Below are 19,655 nucleotides of genomic sequence, written 5' to 3'. Positions count from 1 at the left end.
ATGAAAAAAATAATAGCAGATAATGCGAGCGAAACAAGCAAGAAAATTTTACAAAATGAATTTTTATTTGCATAAAATTTGAAATCGAAGGGGTAATTGCTCGCATTAGCCCCTGTCCCCCCTGTAGTTGAGTCACTGTATAATGCAGACATACAGGGTGCTCGGAAATTCCCCTTACAAACTCCTAGGGCTAGTAGAGGGGACTGAGTAGACAATATGTGGAATAGGAACCCATGTCCGGAAACGTACCGTTTCCGTGCTACAACCATGACAATGTGTCGGATGTGCCTGTGTTGGTATGCAACCGGGTAGGCAGTATATGACGTCAGAAGATCACCTGATGACCTAAAGTGTAATCATTTATTACAACCATGTCAAATGAGGTGTTACGTAAGGTACAGAAGTGAATGACGTGTGACTCAGTCCATAATACAAACAAATTTATTTGGTAACAATGCCAAGGGAACAAAAAAGAAACTTACTATTCATTAATCAACACCTGTGTCGACAGTGGAACGCAACAATTTGTAGACGTCATTGTCTACATTGTCATGGTTGTAGCACAGAAACGGTACGTTTCCGGACCTGGGTTCCTATTCCAAATATTGTCTACTCAGTCCCCTCTACTAGCCCTAGGAGTTTGTAAGGGGAATTTCCGAGCACCCTGTATTTAAGCAATATATGTTTACTTTGGATACTTTAGGCTCACTGCCATTGTTAGTCAACCTTAATCTGCACAGTTGCTCGACTAACCTTGTGTTAATGCGAATACCACGCACCCTTCCCCCTTCCATCCAAACCGATTCTAAAGGCATAAGAGATAATGTTTTACTTCAACCCTATCGCCGCGATCACCCAAAGGTAGGTAGAAAACCTATACATAATAACCAAAACTAAAAATCAATAACAAGTCAATCAAACGATAGTTTAAAGTGGGATCCGAACCACTATGTGCCTCCACCAGGTATCGAACCCGGGACTCCTTGGTTGCAAGGCGAAAACTTATTCACGGCGCAATCGAGAAGGCAGTTATAAATATCTGATACATAAAAAATATCAAATAAATTCCCTTATATGTATTACATACTAATGTATTTTTACATGTTTAGTAATTTACTTTTATATTTAATAACATTATAAATATTAATCATATAGGCTCTTTCTTGTCAGTTGCTTGGTAGAAAATTTGAAAAGTTTCATGCACATACATAATATATATGTATAGTTTGTGTATGTCTGTGTAGACCACAATCTTCTTCCCCCCCCCAAAAAAAATCAATCTTCAATGATTTCGCGCCCTGGTAGGGTATGTAGCTGCCTGGCAAAGTCCTCATTCCGTAAATTCACGAACTGCATGAAATCAGAAAAAGACATATATATCCCCCCCTCGTTTTGAGAAAACCTGTTTCACAACCCACCCCTGTCCTTTCTGTGGTGAAGGACACTCCAGTGGGACAATGAATCTCCCCCCCTATTTACTGCGAGCAGCAAAAGAAGACGGCCGCGCCATCTACTGGCCACCGATGGAAATGCAATTTCAAAGCGCAGCGAGGTTTAAATGTGGGGTAATCCTCTACTCCCTAACTCCTCTATGCTATAACTATAAACTTCGTGGGCTTCGGGCAAGTGCCCTAGTAGCCCCTCCCTAGGGTCAGCTCTACCGAAAGCAAAATGTCTGGCACCGCTACTGCGCTGCGTTTGTCACTATTTTCTCCCCATTCTGTGTATGTTGGTATATTTAACAGCTTAAATTAAAATTATACGATAATGGAGGTCTACCTTTGCGATTAACTTTTAGCAATGATCACGGAGATTATTTTCTACATCACTACTTGCAACATTGAACAATAGCGCATGGATTTTGTTTTTCTAAGGTAAATTTGCTTTATGGCTCCTGCGGCAAACAAGGAACAATTTTCGCACGGTTTTATACGAAATGAAATTTGTGACGTGCAATAGAGTATTGAGAAATGGAAATAGCGGGGCCTTCAGAAGTAAATTCGTGTTTGGTACCTGTAAGTTGTTCATGTTCCTTTCTAAAGTAGGAGGACATCTACGTAGACTGTTTTAAGGAATGGCTGGCTCTGCATGTAAAATTTCTATTGTCTCTCGAAAACCGGTTTACCTGCAGACATAGTCCCGATGATAACCATAGTTTTAGTAACTATGTATACTGAAGAAAGTTAGTTAGTTGTATATGTTCACATATGTCGAATTCAAGATTTGGACCGATAGGAATGTTGCCATTTTTAGGCATTGTTTCTCTGCAGGTATTTTTAGAATTCAAGAGGTGCTTCCGGTGTCCGATGGTCCACCGTCATGAAATTGAAACAAATTGAATGTAAATATGCAGAATTTCATTAGCTATAAATTTTAAAAGTTTTTTTTGGAGAATGAAGGCGGCGTGGAACTACATTGAAATCAGTTTGGAGATTATTTATTAATGCCATTTGGAGAGATGAGAGGGGCACATTCATTAACACTAGAAGCGCCAGGATTTTTTACTACCTAGAAGCGCCACCTCCGGTCAAAATGACCGGTATTTAAAATTTGACCATTTCTCAAAATGGATATTGCCAATGATCATCTTATTACTAATAAAACAAAATATTTTGTAAAAAATACAAAAACATCATGAAACCCAGCGATTTTTATTTTCCATGCACTAATTACAACAATAAGTATTCATTTTCTTCAAGGAAATAAGTTTCCGTCATGAAATTTCACAGAATTTCACCAGAAACACATTTTCCACAAACATATTTGTTGCACATTGAACAAATGTCACTTGTTTTGTTTGCATTGCACAATGCCACCTAGCATTGGCGCCTCTTTCTGGAAACCGAGCCACTTACATTCCTTGCATGTGATATTGATGTTGACAATATTTTATTGGGCTTTGCATTCAAATGCCATTCTCTCAGTTCCTCAGCTAATTCTATCATAAAAGTTATGTCTCCTAACGTTCCTCCCCGTGACTGCCTTGTAAACTACCTATGCATTTATTGCTACCAGATCTAAGATATTGTAAAACACGTGTACCGGCCATCTACGTGATGAAGCTCGGACTGAATATTTGCGTGCCATTTGATCAACAACATCAACACCACATTTAGTTTTGTTGAAATACTTGATTGTTTCTAGGAGTTTCTTCTGGCTTTGCAAATCTACTTCTACATCTGAATGCACGGAGCTTAGGGGTAGAACATTTTTGTTTGGTTTAGCTTGGTATGCACACAATGTAATGTCCCCCTTTTTTAGCAACCATGTTTCATACACTTGTGTTCTAATGTTCACAATTTCATTAGGAATCTTCTTTCTATTTTTCTTCATAGTGCCAATTAGGCTCGTCTTTTTCTCCTTTAGCTTTTCAGCAAGTTTTAGCGATGTGAAATAATTGTCAGAAGTTACATTTCTACCTGCATTTAGATAAGGTGAAGTAATTCTCAATACAACATTTTCAGGTACAGTAACATTATCATTCCTTGATTCATCTTTCCCAAGGAATGGAAAGGCATTGCACATGTATTTGGAATGTAAGTCCAATAGCATCCAAAATTTTATACCAAATTTGTCTGGTTTGTTTGGCATGTACTGTGTAAATCTACACCTCGCTTTCGAAGGAAACAATTGTTCGTCAACTGTCAGACTTACCCCTGGAGTGTAGCAACTCCTACAATTAGCTATAAATTTGTCCCAAATTTCAGAGCACAGTGCAAATTTATCAGTTTGTAATCGTTCAGATCTGGATGATTTTGAATTGAATCTAAGATATTTCATTATTTCCCTGAATCTGTTTCTTGACATTGTTTGTTGAAAGAAAGGTGGCCCCCAAAGTAGTTTTCCATAAACAATCGTAGTCTATAGAACTGCACCCATACACTCCTCTAGCATATAAAATAGCCAGGAAAGCGTCAAGTTCTTGTAATGACAAACGCCAGTTGGGTTGCTGGTTTCGAGCTGCTGCTTCTTCCGTACACTTCTGTATGTGTCGAAGCATGGAATCGTCTACAGTAATATCTGGGTTCTCGACATCGGATTCATTTTCACTAATCTCCTGTAATACTTTCAAATATTCCTCTGGACTGAGGACACATTGTCTAGAAAACATGCTTACAAACTGCAGTGTTCAAACGAAACTGAGTCTTCACTTTCTCCTTCTTATCAGCGTCGACAATACCTTAACATATATGAGGGAGTCCAAAAGAGGAACGAAGAATAGGGGTGGAAACTGTAAGTGCAACATTCCAACCGAGAAGTGGTTTTCCATTGAAATACATTAGCGGTCAAAATGACCGGCAACAGCGCTTCTAGGTAGAAACACAAATATTTCCATTAGCATTATTTTTTTTGTAAATAAGGCATAGCAGTAATAATGTACTGCAAATTTCAGGAAAAGTCACAAAATTTCAACGCACAAAGAAAATCTTTTCTGTACAAAGCAGAAATTGAAATTTGGAAAACAGTCAAAATGACCGGCTTGGCGCTTCTAGTGTTAAAGATCATAAGCCAAAACAGTGAAAGTAAAGGTCTGATTTCATTTGTTGGACAATTTTCGGGACTTATACAAGGATCTGAGGAAACTGTTTTCAATTTGGTTATTTAGAGTGAAGTAATCTTTTGAGTCTTGTACAACATAATTCCGGCATTCATAAGTTGCAGAAAATAATGATTGTTTCGGAATTCAATCCAGAGATGCAAGTTACAAAGGTGTTTTGGTAACAGTTTGGTATATCGGAAACACATTTCTTCATTTGTACAGGGGAAACTACTTACGGAAATGAGTTTCTGCAAGCTTTCCAACGTTCGTCGAGGTATTTTCTTTCATCGTGGAATATATTTGACCCAGAATTCATGTATTTTTCAAGAGAAGTATCTCACCGACGCACAATTGCCAATGCTTTCACTATGTGAATTGAATGCTGCATACGTTTGATGACGTAAGCCCCTGTCAGTGTTTCCAACCCCTTTTTTTTTCACTATGCTTGCCTAACCTAACCTTATCGGAAATGGTTCGTGGGGCTATCTGTCAGCTACCGTGGATAATGGTTCGTGGGGCTATCCGTCAGCTACCCATGCATAATGTACAATTTCCACCGGTGACAAACACAATAGTAGGTATTTTTCGGTGAAGAAGATTGGAAACACTGCATACCTACAACATGAGTCAAGATGAGGCCACCATAATGTGTGTTACGGAAGCTAAGAAAGGAATAAAAAGAAATCACTGTGTATGTGAAAAATTGTGTTTGTTTTAGTGTAAAAAGCATAATGGCACCGTGAACTATGTTCTGCAATACACAATTGATAAGTACGAACCATGCGAAACACAAAATATCCGATTTTAATGTGTTTTCGATATACCGAACTGGTACCTGTGTTTTTTCTTGTAAGTTGCACCTGTCTGAAGGAAAGTTCAGGGTAAATGTCTGTTATATCGGAGACATATTTCTAACGCATATTTTCAGTTTCAAATGGTTCGTACTTACCAATTGTGTATTGCGGAACCTATTTCAAGGTGCCATTATGCTTTTTACACGAAAATAACTTCGCTTTTTCACATTACGAGTAATTCTTTTGGGTCCTTTCTTCTGTTGCGGAACATAGAATATTTCGCGCACAGCTGTGGATCATCACGCGTGGTGCTTGTGTTTTGTCGATTTGGAGTGGGCATGCAGTGTTGCAACCTTCTTAACTGAAAAATACCTACTTTCGTGTTCATTATGTCATCACAAACCATTGACGGATAGCTCCAAAAACCATTCCCAATAGCCCCAAAAACCATTCACGATAGCCCCAAAAACCATTGACAGATAGCCCCAAAAACCATTCACGATAGCCCCAAGAACCATTCACGTTAGCCCCACGAACCATTTCCGGCAAGGTTAGGTTAGGTAAGCATAGTTAAAAAAATAAAAATAAAAAAATTCTGGTAAAAAAAAGGCACGTTTGGAAACACTTCTTCCTCTCGCGAGACCGCGTGACTTTCGACACTCGCGCCATCTGCAGGTTCATAATGGAAACAACGGCATAATGTTGTCGCTTCGCACAAAAGACTACTTTATTACATCAAAAGTGCTTATTTTCTGTTGTGCAGCATTCCATAGTGACAAAATACCTCCACAAAGTTTGATAAATGCTACAGAAACTCATTTCCGTAAGTAGTTTCTCCTGTAAATTTGAAGAAAAGTGTCTCTGATATAACAGACATTTACCAAGTTCAGAAACACAAAGACAACCAGTTGTGTGATCTGTGATGTATCATTCAACCCCCGATTTCTATGAGATTTCATACTTTTTACTATAAATAAAGGGTAAATTAGACTACGTCCATGAAAGAGGCTTGGGTTAATGCTTTTAAAATACTTTAAAAAAAAATATTTTTTTTTGGAATTTGCAGTCTTAGTTTCAATTTTCATACAATTTTGTACCTTTAACTATAAAGTGTTTCTCATGCTTACCTATTGGCCAAAGTTCCTTATGTTTAATTACGATTTCATCATGCTACGTATGCATTTTTGACATGGTTCGGTTTCTATATGTGTCTGTTGACACATACTGAGGAGTTTTAGTGATTTGCTTGTTTGCTTGAGAATGGTGTTTCACTTCTTAATCTCCTATGTAATACTTTTCTTGCCACTAGCAGTTTGTTTACTGTTGTTTGTTATGGACTGCTGCTGCCATCTAGGTCACATGTGGAGTGGAAGAGGTTTCTAACTTGGTCAGTGGGAGGGTCTCAAGCATTACACCCGTTCAAACTTCATGAGGAGAGCTAGCAGCAAGTAAATACAGGGTAGTGTGTGGAATGCCTCGTCGATGGGAAGTATGATTGTGTGTGTAAGGGACCTAAGTACAAAGAGTGTAATTGCTTTCAGGAAGCTTCAAATTTACTTCCATAATCCTTACCATTATTCTGTGATGTTTTTCTTTCTTCTATGAATGAAATATTATTTGTTGATGACAAGCGTGGATCCTTGTGTAAGGTAGTTTTTACGTCATTTTTTGCCGATAAATGTCAGTTTTCCAAACTCCAAACGGTGGTATTTACGTTCGCCAGATTTACTGCAACAACCATTTCCACATTTCTGCGATACTACTTCTTTCTCCCATAAAACTTTGTAAAAATCATTAGACATTTGGAACCGTTACCTTGTATCCGTAGGAGGCAGATTATGGTATCATTTGTTATTAATTCTCAGTAGTTGGCTGCTGCTGCTGATGATGTGTGCCCCATGAATTATCGTAGTGGGAAACATTGTTGTAATGTCATTATACTTTATCCAGTGCGTAATTTTATTTCTTATCTGATGCTTGTGGTTAGGTTAAACACTTAGGTTCATTGCCAATGCTGCAAAAATAATATGCGAGAAAGTTTAGGAAAGCTATCGTATGAATTATTGAAAACTAGATTGATTGCTTTGCTTTCTTTACTACGCTTCTTGTGCCACATTTGACTAATTTGCGAAGATGGGGATTAGTGATGATATGATGAAATTGATGAATGGCCAATTACAAACATCCATGCTCAGGCCAGGATTCAAAACCAGGACCCCTGGCTTCATAGCACAATGTGCTAACCTCTCCGCGATAGGGGCCAGCCCAAAGTTGAAAACTAGAGAGAATGTTGTATATTGTTTTCTAAGATTCAAGCATGGTAAGTGAAATGAACCTGGTGAAAAGAATACATAAACCATCAGGTTCTTACCTAGCTACATTGGATTCATTCTTTACTGACTTTTCCATTGTTATTGAAGGCATAGAGATTTTGGTCAGGCTTTCATTGGGACTGTTGACCACCTTTAACCCCTCAAGAATTACGTCAATTTTTTTTTATTAATTGATAGATTTCAATGTTTTATGTAATGTAACATGTGTTTCAGGGTGCGGAACCCACAGATAACTGAGATATTTGATCTTAAGTTAAAAAACCTTCAATTTTTTGGAGTACTTTCACAACTTTTTATTCGTAAAAACTGATTGTCTGCACATTCAAGTTGTGAAAAGCATGAACAAAATGATAACGCCCAAAGCTTAGCACTCCTAACATACATGACATAACATAACATGATTGGCACTGTCCCTTCTGGGGGTGGTGTGGCATGTTGTGCAGCAACCACGAATTTTTGTCCGGGGGGGGGGGGGGGGGTTCAAGTACCAGGAGGCTAAACATGCCAATAATAATAAGAATGGCATTATTATTATTATTGGCATTTTTTCAACATGTTCAATTTCACATTAGCTAATAATGGAAAACAAGCACAGACACTGTATCTTGGAAAGACAAAAGTGACGAATATAATTCTTTTTTGTACATATGACATGTGTAACTTACATGTACAGGGTGTCCCACGAACGGCGCAACTGGGAATTAAGAGTGGCGTTACTTTGTAACCGAAACCTGTACATACATAAGTCATACACCAAATGTTAGCCCTGTCCAAGTAGATATTTTTAAACATAGCAACAACAAACGGGGTGCAGTGTTGTTCATGCAGTGTTGCCAAATGTAAGTGAAAGTGTAAATTTATTTTTCCACAAAGCATGGAAAATTGCATGTCAAATATTTGGACGTCAATTTCCACCTTGTCAAGGTGGACTTTTTCGCCATCTATAGTTCAGAGAAGAAAACCGATCGTTTTTGCGTATAGCCAATCCTGAAATGGTTGCCAGGAGTAGGTAAGTAACACTTTTTTCACCATAATTTTCATTTTCTTTTTTTCCTGTTTCCAGTATTTCCATGTCATAGACCATCACTAAACACACCTTTTGTTGGCTTCAAACTTCAACAGTGTTGCCACTGTACCTCATAATTTTTTTAAAACACCCATTTGGACCGGTACGCCTTAACGAGGCATTTCAGGATTGGCTATACGCGAAACGATCGGTTTTCTTCTCTGAACTATAGATGGCGAAATAGTCCACCTACCCAAGGTGGAAATTGACGTCCAAATTTCCGTACGAATGTTTGACATGCAATTTTCCATGCTTTGTGGAAAAATAAATTTACACTTTCACTTACATTTGGCAACACTGCATGAACAACACTGCACCCCGTTTGTTGTTGTTTCGGTTACAAAGTAACGCCACTCTTAATTCCCAGTTGCGCCATTCGTGGGACACCCTGTAGAACATATGTTTTTCACATATGCAACATAGAGAGATGTAAAATATGAAAATACACATGCAACATGTTAACACTAAATTGTGCACGTGTTCAATGTGTCTTTAATACATATATAGCTATATATATTATTTAAATACATTATGTAATCAATTCATCCCCCTCATAACAAACCAACCGTGAAATTGATACAAATTGTCTCTCACATGTGTGTGTTCCTTTTCCTCCAAACAATTGTTCATACGTTTAAAACAAAACTGTTTAGTAGCAACATTCTGATTTACATATTTCGTCTTGCTTCTTTCTCTAGTTATTTACAAATGCATTGCAGAAAAAAAATCATATTGGAAGCGAAGCAAGCAAGAACATTTTTAGATCCAATTTTTGCAAAATGAAAACAATATCGATTTCATAGGGTGCAAATAGTTTAACGGGGTGCCATGGCATTCTCTCATTTACAACTTTTAAAATTTAGATCGTTTGGTGCCCAGGGCCTACTCCTGTTTGTATTGTGAGCGAAGCGAGCAAGAATATTTTGTGCGAAACATAGTATTATTTGCATAAAATTTGAAATCGAGGGTGGGGGAATTGCCCCCTTCAGGTTCTCTTGGCTGCCTGGAAGAAAGATGCAAGAAATATATGAAAACTAATACCATCTTGAGTATAATTTTGTCCTGCTACTCTTATATTCTGCTAGCCTTTCTTTACATTACTTCAATGTTGCCCCCCCCCCCCCCCCGAATTGGTCTCCTTCCAAGGTTGGGTGCGGGGGACAATGTGGTTGTGTCCAGTACTATATTCACTTCAGGCTAAGGTAACAGAGTTACTTTACTTCACAGTAACACATTCCTGTGAGCTAAAAATAAGAGAAAACATTCATAAACAACACAATCGTCATAAACCATGTAAAATTTTACAATTCTACAGCCTGGACTACATTTTTGCTGACTAACGAGGCTCTGGGAACTGGACCTAGAGTCAGTACTATCCTCTGTGTCCTGCCCATGTTTGTTTGCAATTGTCTTTTTATCAATTCCATCCTATCACCATTCTCCTTATCGTCACAATTAGCCAAAAGTAGCAGAAAAGCGACGTAAACTAACCAAATCAGTTATTGCTGAGACAAACCTAATCTGAGCTGGATGCAATTAACTGATTAAGCCGTGACATCACTAGCAGCCAATGTCCCGGATGTATTTTTTTAATTGGAAATGTATCAGAAAGGGATAAATTTTGCTACAGTGACAGCAGTTAGCAAGCGGAATAGTGAGGAGTATCACACATCAGCTTAAAGATTAGATTATGGTGAATATATAGATATTTTACTACTTACTTACAGATGAGGTATTAATTAAGAAATAATATAAGAAAATTTGATGTTTTTTTTAGCAAAGGCATGAAAAATTGTAGCTCTCGGAACATTGGTGGTTTTAGCCCATATTTACATATTTATCTGACATGGTGAAACTGATCGTAGAAAGTTATCTATCATTTGTTACTGTGACAGCAATTAGGAAACAAAATACTTATCGTATATTGGTGTAAAGACTAAATCGATGTTCCTATAGTAACTTATTGGCATGTATCTTGAAAACTACCCAATTTTCTTACGTTATTTCTTCACTGACCCTCTTATCCATGAGTAATGACTAAAATATCCAGGTATTCTCCAATCATCTTTTTGATTCCTAACTACTGTCACCTTTGCAGTCATTTTGCAATGCCGAAGCATAGGGACTTCACTGCATGAAAGTTTGTTTGGAAACATACATCCTAGACAATGGCTCTGGTGATGTCATGCTTAGCCAGTCCATTATGTTACCACTAATGCTGAAAAGGAGTATGGTAAGTTTAGAGTTAGGAGAAACTATTTTGTGGATTTTAATGTGGGAGACATGTGTGTAGAGATTTCAGCGAAGCATGCAAGCTCGACCAGGCCACGAACCTAGGTCTGGCATACTGTCACATTGCTCTACCAACTGCAGGAAAAAATCTTGTTGTGAAAAGTAGCTGGAGCGTGTGGTCATGCATGTAATTTGCTTCTATCTGAACCTTTTGTTCATTGAAAAATTGCGGGAGAGGAATAAGAGTCGAAAGATTAAGATATTGATACGTAACAATTCTAACCTACTCAAGACATAAATAGTGATCTTGTTAGCATGTAGCAACATAATTGTAATGCCAAGATCACCAAACCTATTCATTGTAAGCTACTCATTAAAATATCCTGCTGCACAAAAGACAGTAATAAATTAGAAAACCTGTTTAGTATAGACAGGGGTATATTAGTCACCATGAAAATTTTCACCTGGAAATTTCCATTCTATTTTTTTTTTTTTTAAATAATGAATCTCAATATGCTGTATCACGTGTATCATTATATCAGAACAATAAACATGGCATTGTAAATGTTTGCACTACTGCAGCGATATGATAAGAGTCGGCCATATATTAGAATGTATTGCATGGGTAGTTAGTTATTCATGCTGTTACCAGTTGAGTCTTCTTTAGGAAGGTCATCCGGTGCAAGACTTAATTACTTTTAATCCAGTCTTGTATTAATAAATAAATTAAATGTTTTAAGATCCCATTTCATAGCTTATCTTAGTTGAATTCACAGCTTTCTTAGTTTGAATTTTAAAAAGTTATCTCTTTAGAAAAGGAACTGGTGCCTGAATTATTTTTAGTTTTGTCTACCCCTCTGTATAAAAATTGATGCATGTGTGTAAAAGTTAGTTAATAATTGCTAGTCTGTAATTGAATCAGTCACATGACTAATGTTCATCAGTTTTGCCAACAGACAACAGTGTCATCAAATTTGAGAAAAATTGTTTTTGACTTTGAGAATGTAGTAGACAAGGCTTTATGAAGAGATGGAAGGGGTTTTTGTACCGTGAAACTTCCTGTTTGAAGAAAAACGTGCAAGAGAAAGCTACATGATTGAAATTTTTTCTATTTGGCATATTTATTTTTTGTTGGATACAACATTGTTCATGTGACCAATTCAATTGATGAAAAAACTGGACACGAATCAAAATACTTATTTGTGTAATCCGTGACTTACAAATAGGGAATGTAGAGTTAAAAAAAAAGAAAAAAAGTGAACTATTTTTTTTCAGAAGAAGTCTAATGATAAAATGATGGAAACCAAGGAAGTGAATGAATCTGCAGTTCCTGCACAGTCTCCTGTGGAAAATAAGGTAGTGGAGGTAGGTGTTAAAAAATTAAGTGTACTTTTGTATAATAAAGCATATAGACATTTTCTAGATCTGCATAAACTTTCTGCATAAAGTATTGTACCTAGATATTGTTATACAGATCCTTTCACACTGATTGTGGCTTCGTAGATTTTAAAAATAAATTAATTTTTGTTATACAATATCCAAATCAAATTTACATGTTGCGTACTTCAGACAAAACTCAAATGATTAATTAGTACTGGCATTAAGAGAAAACTCAAATGATTAACTGGTACTGGCATTAAATTTGAACTAAGGTATTCAGGTACTAATAACTAAAAACTTACAAGAGAAAGCAACATGACTGAAAGTTTTTTGTTTCTGTTGCATTGGCTTTTTTATTGAATACAATGGATTGGCTTAGCATTGTAATGATTGCCCCATCTAGTTTGCTACACTTTATGACTCTCTTTGCATGCTCGCGTCTTGTTGGTTACAAAGTGCAACACTGAGTTATCTACTTTGTTTATTTGGTGCCATGTAGTGTACTTGGTGTTGGCACCATTTGCACTATCTTTTGGAGCAGTGTACAGTGTGGTGTATAGTCACGTGCTAACCAATCAAATGAACGGTGAAAGTGGCAGACAGTTGAATCTTTTGGACTTGAACCCTGCTTATAATCTACTTGGTTGAGCACAGTTTCTTTGGACAGCCTGACACTGGAATGCACCTGTGATGCACCCTTGTGCCAAGAAGTGTAGCGAATTAAGACGGGGCTAATGTTTTTTTGGTACTACTTTACTATACCGGAGACACCTATCAATGATTTATTTCGCAATTTCTTACATTGCTAACATACTATTCTGCATTTCGGAACATTTCTTTAGGTGAAATAATGAATTTCTAACGAAAATAATATCTATTTCTTACATTAACGAGTACTTACTGTTGTTCCTTATTTCCAACAAGCCATCTAAAGGTAGCCCCAAAAACCATTGACACTAGCCCAAAAATTCACGATAGCCCAAAAATTCACGATATCCCCACGAACCATCACGGGGACGAGGTATGCCTACTAGGTTAGGTTAGGCCTGTTAGGTTAGGTTCCATTAGCACTCCTTTCGTTCAATTTAGCATATACGGACAATACGAGAGCGTCGGAAATAGATTTTCGTAAAAAAAAACACATGCATTCGCATTAAAATGGATCAAAACTACATTCCCGAACATCAACAACGCTACAGAAAATGATTTGCGTAAGTACTTTCTCCTGTAAATTTGAAGAAATCGGTCTCTGGTATAGTAAAGTGTTACCATTTTTTTTTTAGAAGTTAAATATTTCATCTTTTTTGTACATTTTAGGCTAAAATTGAAACTGTGAAGAAAAATCGAGAGGAGAGATCAAGGAAGAAAGATGATAAAAGTGTGGAACAAGTATTAAAGGCTTTGAATAGCTTGGATACGACGGAAGAGAAGTTAGCAGCAATGTGTAAGAAGTATGCTGACATTGTGGATGAGAATCGTAAATTACAGGTGGGATTTATAATCTACATCTTTGTGAAACTGTGTATGTTTCAATCTTTAAGCTGTAACTTTGATTTTAATAAAATGGAATGTATTGAAGGTCAAAGTTTACATTAATGACCTTGACTTTGCATTTAATAATAATATACAAAGTTCAGAGCAGATATTCAGAAACTGTGAGGTTGTATTGCCATCACAGAATTTATGATATTTTCTTGCAATACACTTTTATTAATTACAAGAAGTAATTACGCAATTAGTGTAATGAATTTAGGAAATGCTTAATGTTCAAGTTAGTCCTGGCTTTGATGTGGGTGTTCATCTGTAAGTTTTCCATCAGTTTCATCTAATAATCAGTCATTCCTGTTGTGATGATCAGCCAAAAGTGGCATGAAATAATAGAGAAATAGGAATAACTTAGAAGTTGCTAAAATAATAAGATACTTTTTCAGACATGCATACTCATGCCATCAGGTTAGAGGATCCATAAAGTAAAAAATATCAACTTCTACATCAAATGTGATGAACTACTTTTGAACAAAATTGGAGCTACATATCCACATTACTAATCAATTTCAGTAAGATTATCTTCTGCTGTTCTCTTATCTGTTAATGCAAATTACACAAAATTATATTGTAATATTATTTTGGTGACTTTTAATATTGTTACATTATTGTTATGTGGTGATAATATTATACAATATAGAAAACAAAGGTGTAAATACCGTATACCAAAAGTTCATCACTAAGAGTAGCAATAAACGAAAGACTTTTAGTTTGATGCAAGAGTTACAGGTTTGATTCCTGTAGGGACTAGGTAGTGCTGATTTTGTGGTGTATTTTTAAAACTGCCTATAGAGATAAATGATTCCTCTTTTTTTCATTTTTTTATTCAGATAGCACTTAAACAGACTGAGAAACGCACTGCAGTTATACAGCGGGAAAAAGAACAATTGCAGACTGAGCACAGCAAGGCAGTACTCACTCGCAGTAGGTTAGAAAGTTTGTGCAGAGAGCTTCAAAGGCAGAACAAGGCAGTTAAGGTAAATTTAGAAGAGTTTAATCATGTGAACTTAGTACACAATTGCCCTCAATTTCATTGTGACAATATTGCACACTGCATATTGGTATCATGAAACAGAACATCTCATGGATTTCCTATCATGATTATCACAATATGTCTTATTATGGCAGGAAACAGTAGATGGAACTCAAAGCAAGTGTGTAGCAATATCGTGGTAGCACAAAGTATTGTGCCTTTGTAATGTGCATCCAGACAACGATGTAATTGGCAAGCAAACAAAATGATAGTGAAGGGCTGCACTAACATTCTGGAATGGTGTGAAGTGAAGAGTGCCTTCCTTCTTTGTACCCACTTATTTAACTTTATTTTCAATTTTAGAGAGGGAGGGAGAGAGAGAGGGAGGTTGGTTGGTTGGTTAGTTGGTTGGTTTTGTTGTGACGTATCAGAACACATGCTCCCTTCATCAGACATTTTGTTAAGGAAATATTTAATCAAATTTAATTTAAATGCATTTGATTTGCATATTTCACCAACAAAAAATATTAGCATCTGTAGCCTATATATATATGCTTCAGAGATAAATGAAATCAAACGTTGCTTCATTTTTAGAGCACCACACACGTAACATATTTCTGTTAATGTTTTTCATGCATTTAGGCTGTCATCATAGTCAATTTTTTTTAAAATTTGTTATCAAGACACCACAAAGTACATCACAGTTCTATGAAATCAGTTCATTGTGAGCATTTTAATGCAATCTCATGTCCAGAACCTTATATTTTATGTGTGAAATGTCACACGTATTCCTATAGTGCTCCATAACTAATCTGTAAGTTGGTGCAAAATTCTGCCATTTTGTTATTTTTTTGAATAACATACAAGTGTGAAGTAAATTTCTAAATATGCAGTTTCTTTCTCAAATGCAAAATCCATTACTGTCACCTATTTACATACACAGTGTGTCTACTAAGTTTTTAGACTGGCAACATTGTAACAAGATAAATGCACCATCTGGCATTTGGTACATGTATTATGTAGTGTCACATGTAGTGAGTGTGTAGTGAAATTTGTGTCTGATTCGGTGCAATTTTGAGTGAGTTACAGCATTTAAACTAGTGCTGTATTTTGTACCTTTGTCATGCATTTGAAAACAGAACAAAGAGTGACAATTAAGTTTTGTGTAAAACTCAGTAAAACCCCTTCATAAACCGTTGAAATGCTGAAAACTGCTAATTGCAATGAAGCCTTTTGTCGTTCCAATGTTTTCATTTGGCATCGTTGATTCCGTGATGGTCAGGAAGATGTGGCGGATGATCCCAGTGAGGGTCATCCCTCCACCAGTGGCGGCTCGTGGGGTCTGCAAAGGGTAGGGCATATTCAAAATATAGGTTATATCTTATGACTAATGGAAGTCATACCAGCGACATGTAATATATATCAAATTAATAATATGTAATACTTTAGAAAAGTTTATCTTGTTATTTCATTTCTTGTATATCAACAAAAAAGGAGGGAATTAGCTATTTTTTGTTGTATGTTCTGCTCTGTTTTTATCTTTGAACACTTGATTTAGACAAACCTGTGGTTTTGGTGGACCTAATTCTTTGGCAAACAAACGGCCTTGGTGATTTTGTATTATCTCACCTGTTTCATTTCACTTTATTTTCACGCGCACGGTAACACGTCAGTAAAGAACTCATAACACCAGTTCATGAAAACTTTTCTGATCAAATCAAACCTCGACAAGATTTCCCCACCCCACCTCCTTCTACCAAAGTTCCTTTTGTTCGGTAAGGTATGGTAAGTGGACCCAGCCACCATTTAGCGGGAAACCGAAAAACAACCCCCCAAATGTGGGTCCTGGGTCTCAGCGATATTATGACCATTCGCAATGAAAACACCCATAAACCCCCGGACCTCCCCCACAGCGCAGAATGTAGGGATGATGTTAAAGCAGCAAGGCAGGAAGTCCGCAGCCAGAATGTGACCCTTCCTATGTTGCCAAGTTTCGTCCTACCCACTGTAGCCATCTTCGCTTCGATAAAGAGTGTGTGCGGCAAAGCAAATAAAATACAAGCATTGCAAACAATTGCGTAAATTGTTATAGTTGTAGCTCTTTTTAGATACATAAAGGATGGAGGGGCACATGACCATGTGACCTAAGGGTAGAACCACGCCTGCCCTCCACCAGTTGAACTGACGGTAATGTTGAAAAAGTTAGACAAAAACTGAATAAAAACTGGGCACAGTCACTGAGGATGATTGCTTTGTGTGTATCCATTTTAGAGTGCTTGCTAAAGATATTACGATGAGTGAGACCAGAGCTGGTTGAATCTGGTGCTTGGTTCCTGCAGCATGGCACTGTGCCAAGCCACAAGGCAATTATTGTCCAACTGTTTTTGGCACGGAAACAAGTGATTGTGTTAAACTACCCACCTTATTCACCAGACTTGGAACTGGCTGACTACTTTTTACTCCCCAAATTCAAATCCCACCTGAAGGGCCAATGTTTTGACACCATTTTGGAAATTGAAGAAGCTGTGATGAGCCACCTAAACACAATCTCAAAAGAAGATATCTGCAGGGGCATCCAGCAATGGACATTTCCACTCAATTTTTTTACAGCAATTTTAAAAACTACACCCTGGAAAAATGAGCTCTGCAAGTTCTCGTATGTCTCTGCTTTCAGTTTAAGACAGAAACGAGACTTCCAAAGTTGCTAGGCTAGCGTTGTGCTCAAAACACACCTTGCCATGATAATACATCACTACTTAGAGCTAGTTTGTCATCTGCTCTTCGAGCATTCAGTTTACTGGAGGTAGCGATGGAGAGCCAACGTGTGAGTTAGTTTTTCAAATCTGTACAGATTTAAATAATGGAAGAAGGAGTGATAGTGGAAGAGAAAACTATGCTTTGTAACGATCATTCTATTAAATATCTCTGCTGCTCACATGCAAGATAAATGAAAGGGTTCTTCTGCCAGCATGTTCTCAGATCATGCCAAAAATATTCCTTGTAAAATTGGTTACTGACCAAATTTTCAAAAATATATTTTAAACTTATATTATCGAAATTTACCATAACCTATGTAGTGCAAAGTAAGAATTTTCACATTCTTCATTTTATTTATAAAGCCTATTTTACTTTCTTTTCCATAAAGCAATTTCAGTTTGTGTTTCATTTCTGTTGCACAAATTATGAAGATAAAGCTGCATGGAAAATAAAACATAATTCAATCCATTTACTTTGTTAGTATCCTTTGCAGAACAATCTATTAGACATTGTAAGATATATTGATGTTGATTACATAAATTTGATTTTGAAATTCTTATACAATTAACAATTTTTGGTAGAAAATTACATTTGTGACTTGTGTTCGGAATTTCACAGATCCTTTACATTGTTAATATATTTGGTGGGGGGAGCGGGGTGAGAAGTGGTAATACGTAAGTTTGAAACAGAAGAAACATCTGCAAGTACCCTTGAAATTTTGGAAAGTTCGCCTTGAAAACCGGGAATTATACTTGAATTTTATTATTATGGTCCTAGAGTGGCCACCCTGAATAAGTTGGAGGGAAGGTGGCGGTTTATGTAAATTTTCCGTGCTGAGGGATAATATATTGCCACATTCCCACTTTAGAATACAGAAAAATCAGGTTCATATTTTGAAAATGATGTTTTCCACCACAAAAGTAGGTTTATCATCGTTTGTAGTTCGTTAATATACACTTAAAAGATTTTCCGTTGTTTTAATTTCACACATATTTTATATTCCAGAAGTTTAATATCACTTTCCTCTCTCTCTCTCTTTCTACAGTCTTTAAGAAGGTTGAAGTTTCTTGAGAATCAGGTACTGGTTCAACTGCCTCCTTTTCGCTTTCAAAATCCTACTGTCAACAAACTAGAAAATACTTTGTAACTAAACGATTGTTTGTTCAAAACACGGCATTTACAAAATGTGACAAAACACCAATAGAAATGTTCACCATTTTTCTCTTTCAGCGTTTATTGATTTTTGCTGAATACGTTTCGACTTAAAAATTGTAATAACATCATGTGTGCATTGGTTTCTCAAAACTGGCAACTAATGTGAGCTACTTGGAGAAGAGGTTGAGTGTTTGATTCTGACGAGGGTGGTCGTGGGTTCAATTCTCAATCGGGGCAAGATTTTTTCAAAAGTAAAATGTTTATCCACCTTGCTGGCAAATTAATGTTGGTCTCTGTATTTCACGAGTTGCAAGAAAGAGGTTCAGCATTTCCGGAAACTATTTCATGTGCCACGTGGAATGCACAGAATCAAGTTACATAGAGCTAATGTGGTGGTTGTTTTGAATGTTGCGAATTTAGTAGAACGTTTTATAGATCTAATACTTTCTGTTGAAATAAGACTAGTATTTTGGATATAAAGCAGTGACGAATTAACGATCATTCTCAGGTTTTGCATTTTTTTTGTCAGTCACTGTGTAAATAGTTGTTAGTATCGGCTCCGTCGCAATAGCCATTTACTTATGTTAATAGGCTATTTACTATTCCTTTTATACGTACCGGAAGATGGAGGTGAGGGGATTAACAACAGGCATTACGAAGGAAGGAACAAATATAACATTACCAATCTTAGCAATATTAACTCATTAAACTCTTCCCTTGTGTGTGTGTTTGTGTGTTAGTATATAGAAATAATAAATATTTTAGGTGTCAGTGAAGAGCATAAACAATACATATCTTAAATAACATTACGTACAACATCCTGATTACATGTATGTGATATGTTATTAGTCATAATGTGGTGTTAACACAACTTATGAAG

At 36.7% G+C, this 19,655-nt stretch overlaps 1 protein-coding gene across 6 annotated transcripts in view; it reads left to right on the top strand.

Annotated features, from left to right (window-relative positions):
- LOC145988712 (beta-taxilin-like) overlaps positions 1–19,655 on the top strand; it is an 81,126-nt gene that overhangs the window by 39,394 nt on the left and 22,077 nt on the right. The window contains exons 1-4 of one of the 6 annotated variants that reach the window (XM_083123811.1): positions 748–861; positions 12,241–12,330; positions 13,663–13,833; positions 14,721–14,867. In XM_083123811.1, coding sequence (XP_082979937.1) covers positions 763–861; positions 12,241–12,330; positions 13,663–13,833; positions 14,721–14,867 — 507 coding nt within the window. In that variant the 5' untranslated portion in view covers positions 748–762. Of the gene's footprint in view, positions 1–747; positions 862–1,847; positions 2,016–12,240; positions 12,331–13,662; positions 13,834–14,720; positions 14,868–19,655 lie in introns of those variants that run through there. The other 5 variants (XM_083123815.1, XM_083123812.1, XM_083123813.1 and 2 more) reach the window with 5 other exon arrangements.

The sequence above is a fragment of the Lepisma saccharinum genome, chromosome 6 (genome assembly GCF_977018435.1).
Source record: "Lepisma saccharinum chromosome 6, izLepSacc3.1, whole genome shotgun sequence".
Taxonomy (NCBI): domain Eukaryota; kingdom Metazoa; phylum Arthropoda; class Insecta; order Zygentoma; family Lepismatidae; genus Lepisma; species Lepisma saccharinum.
Note: the sequence above shows the minus strand (reverse complement) of the source record. Positions and strands in the feature narration are given on the sequence as shown.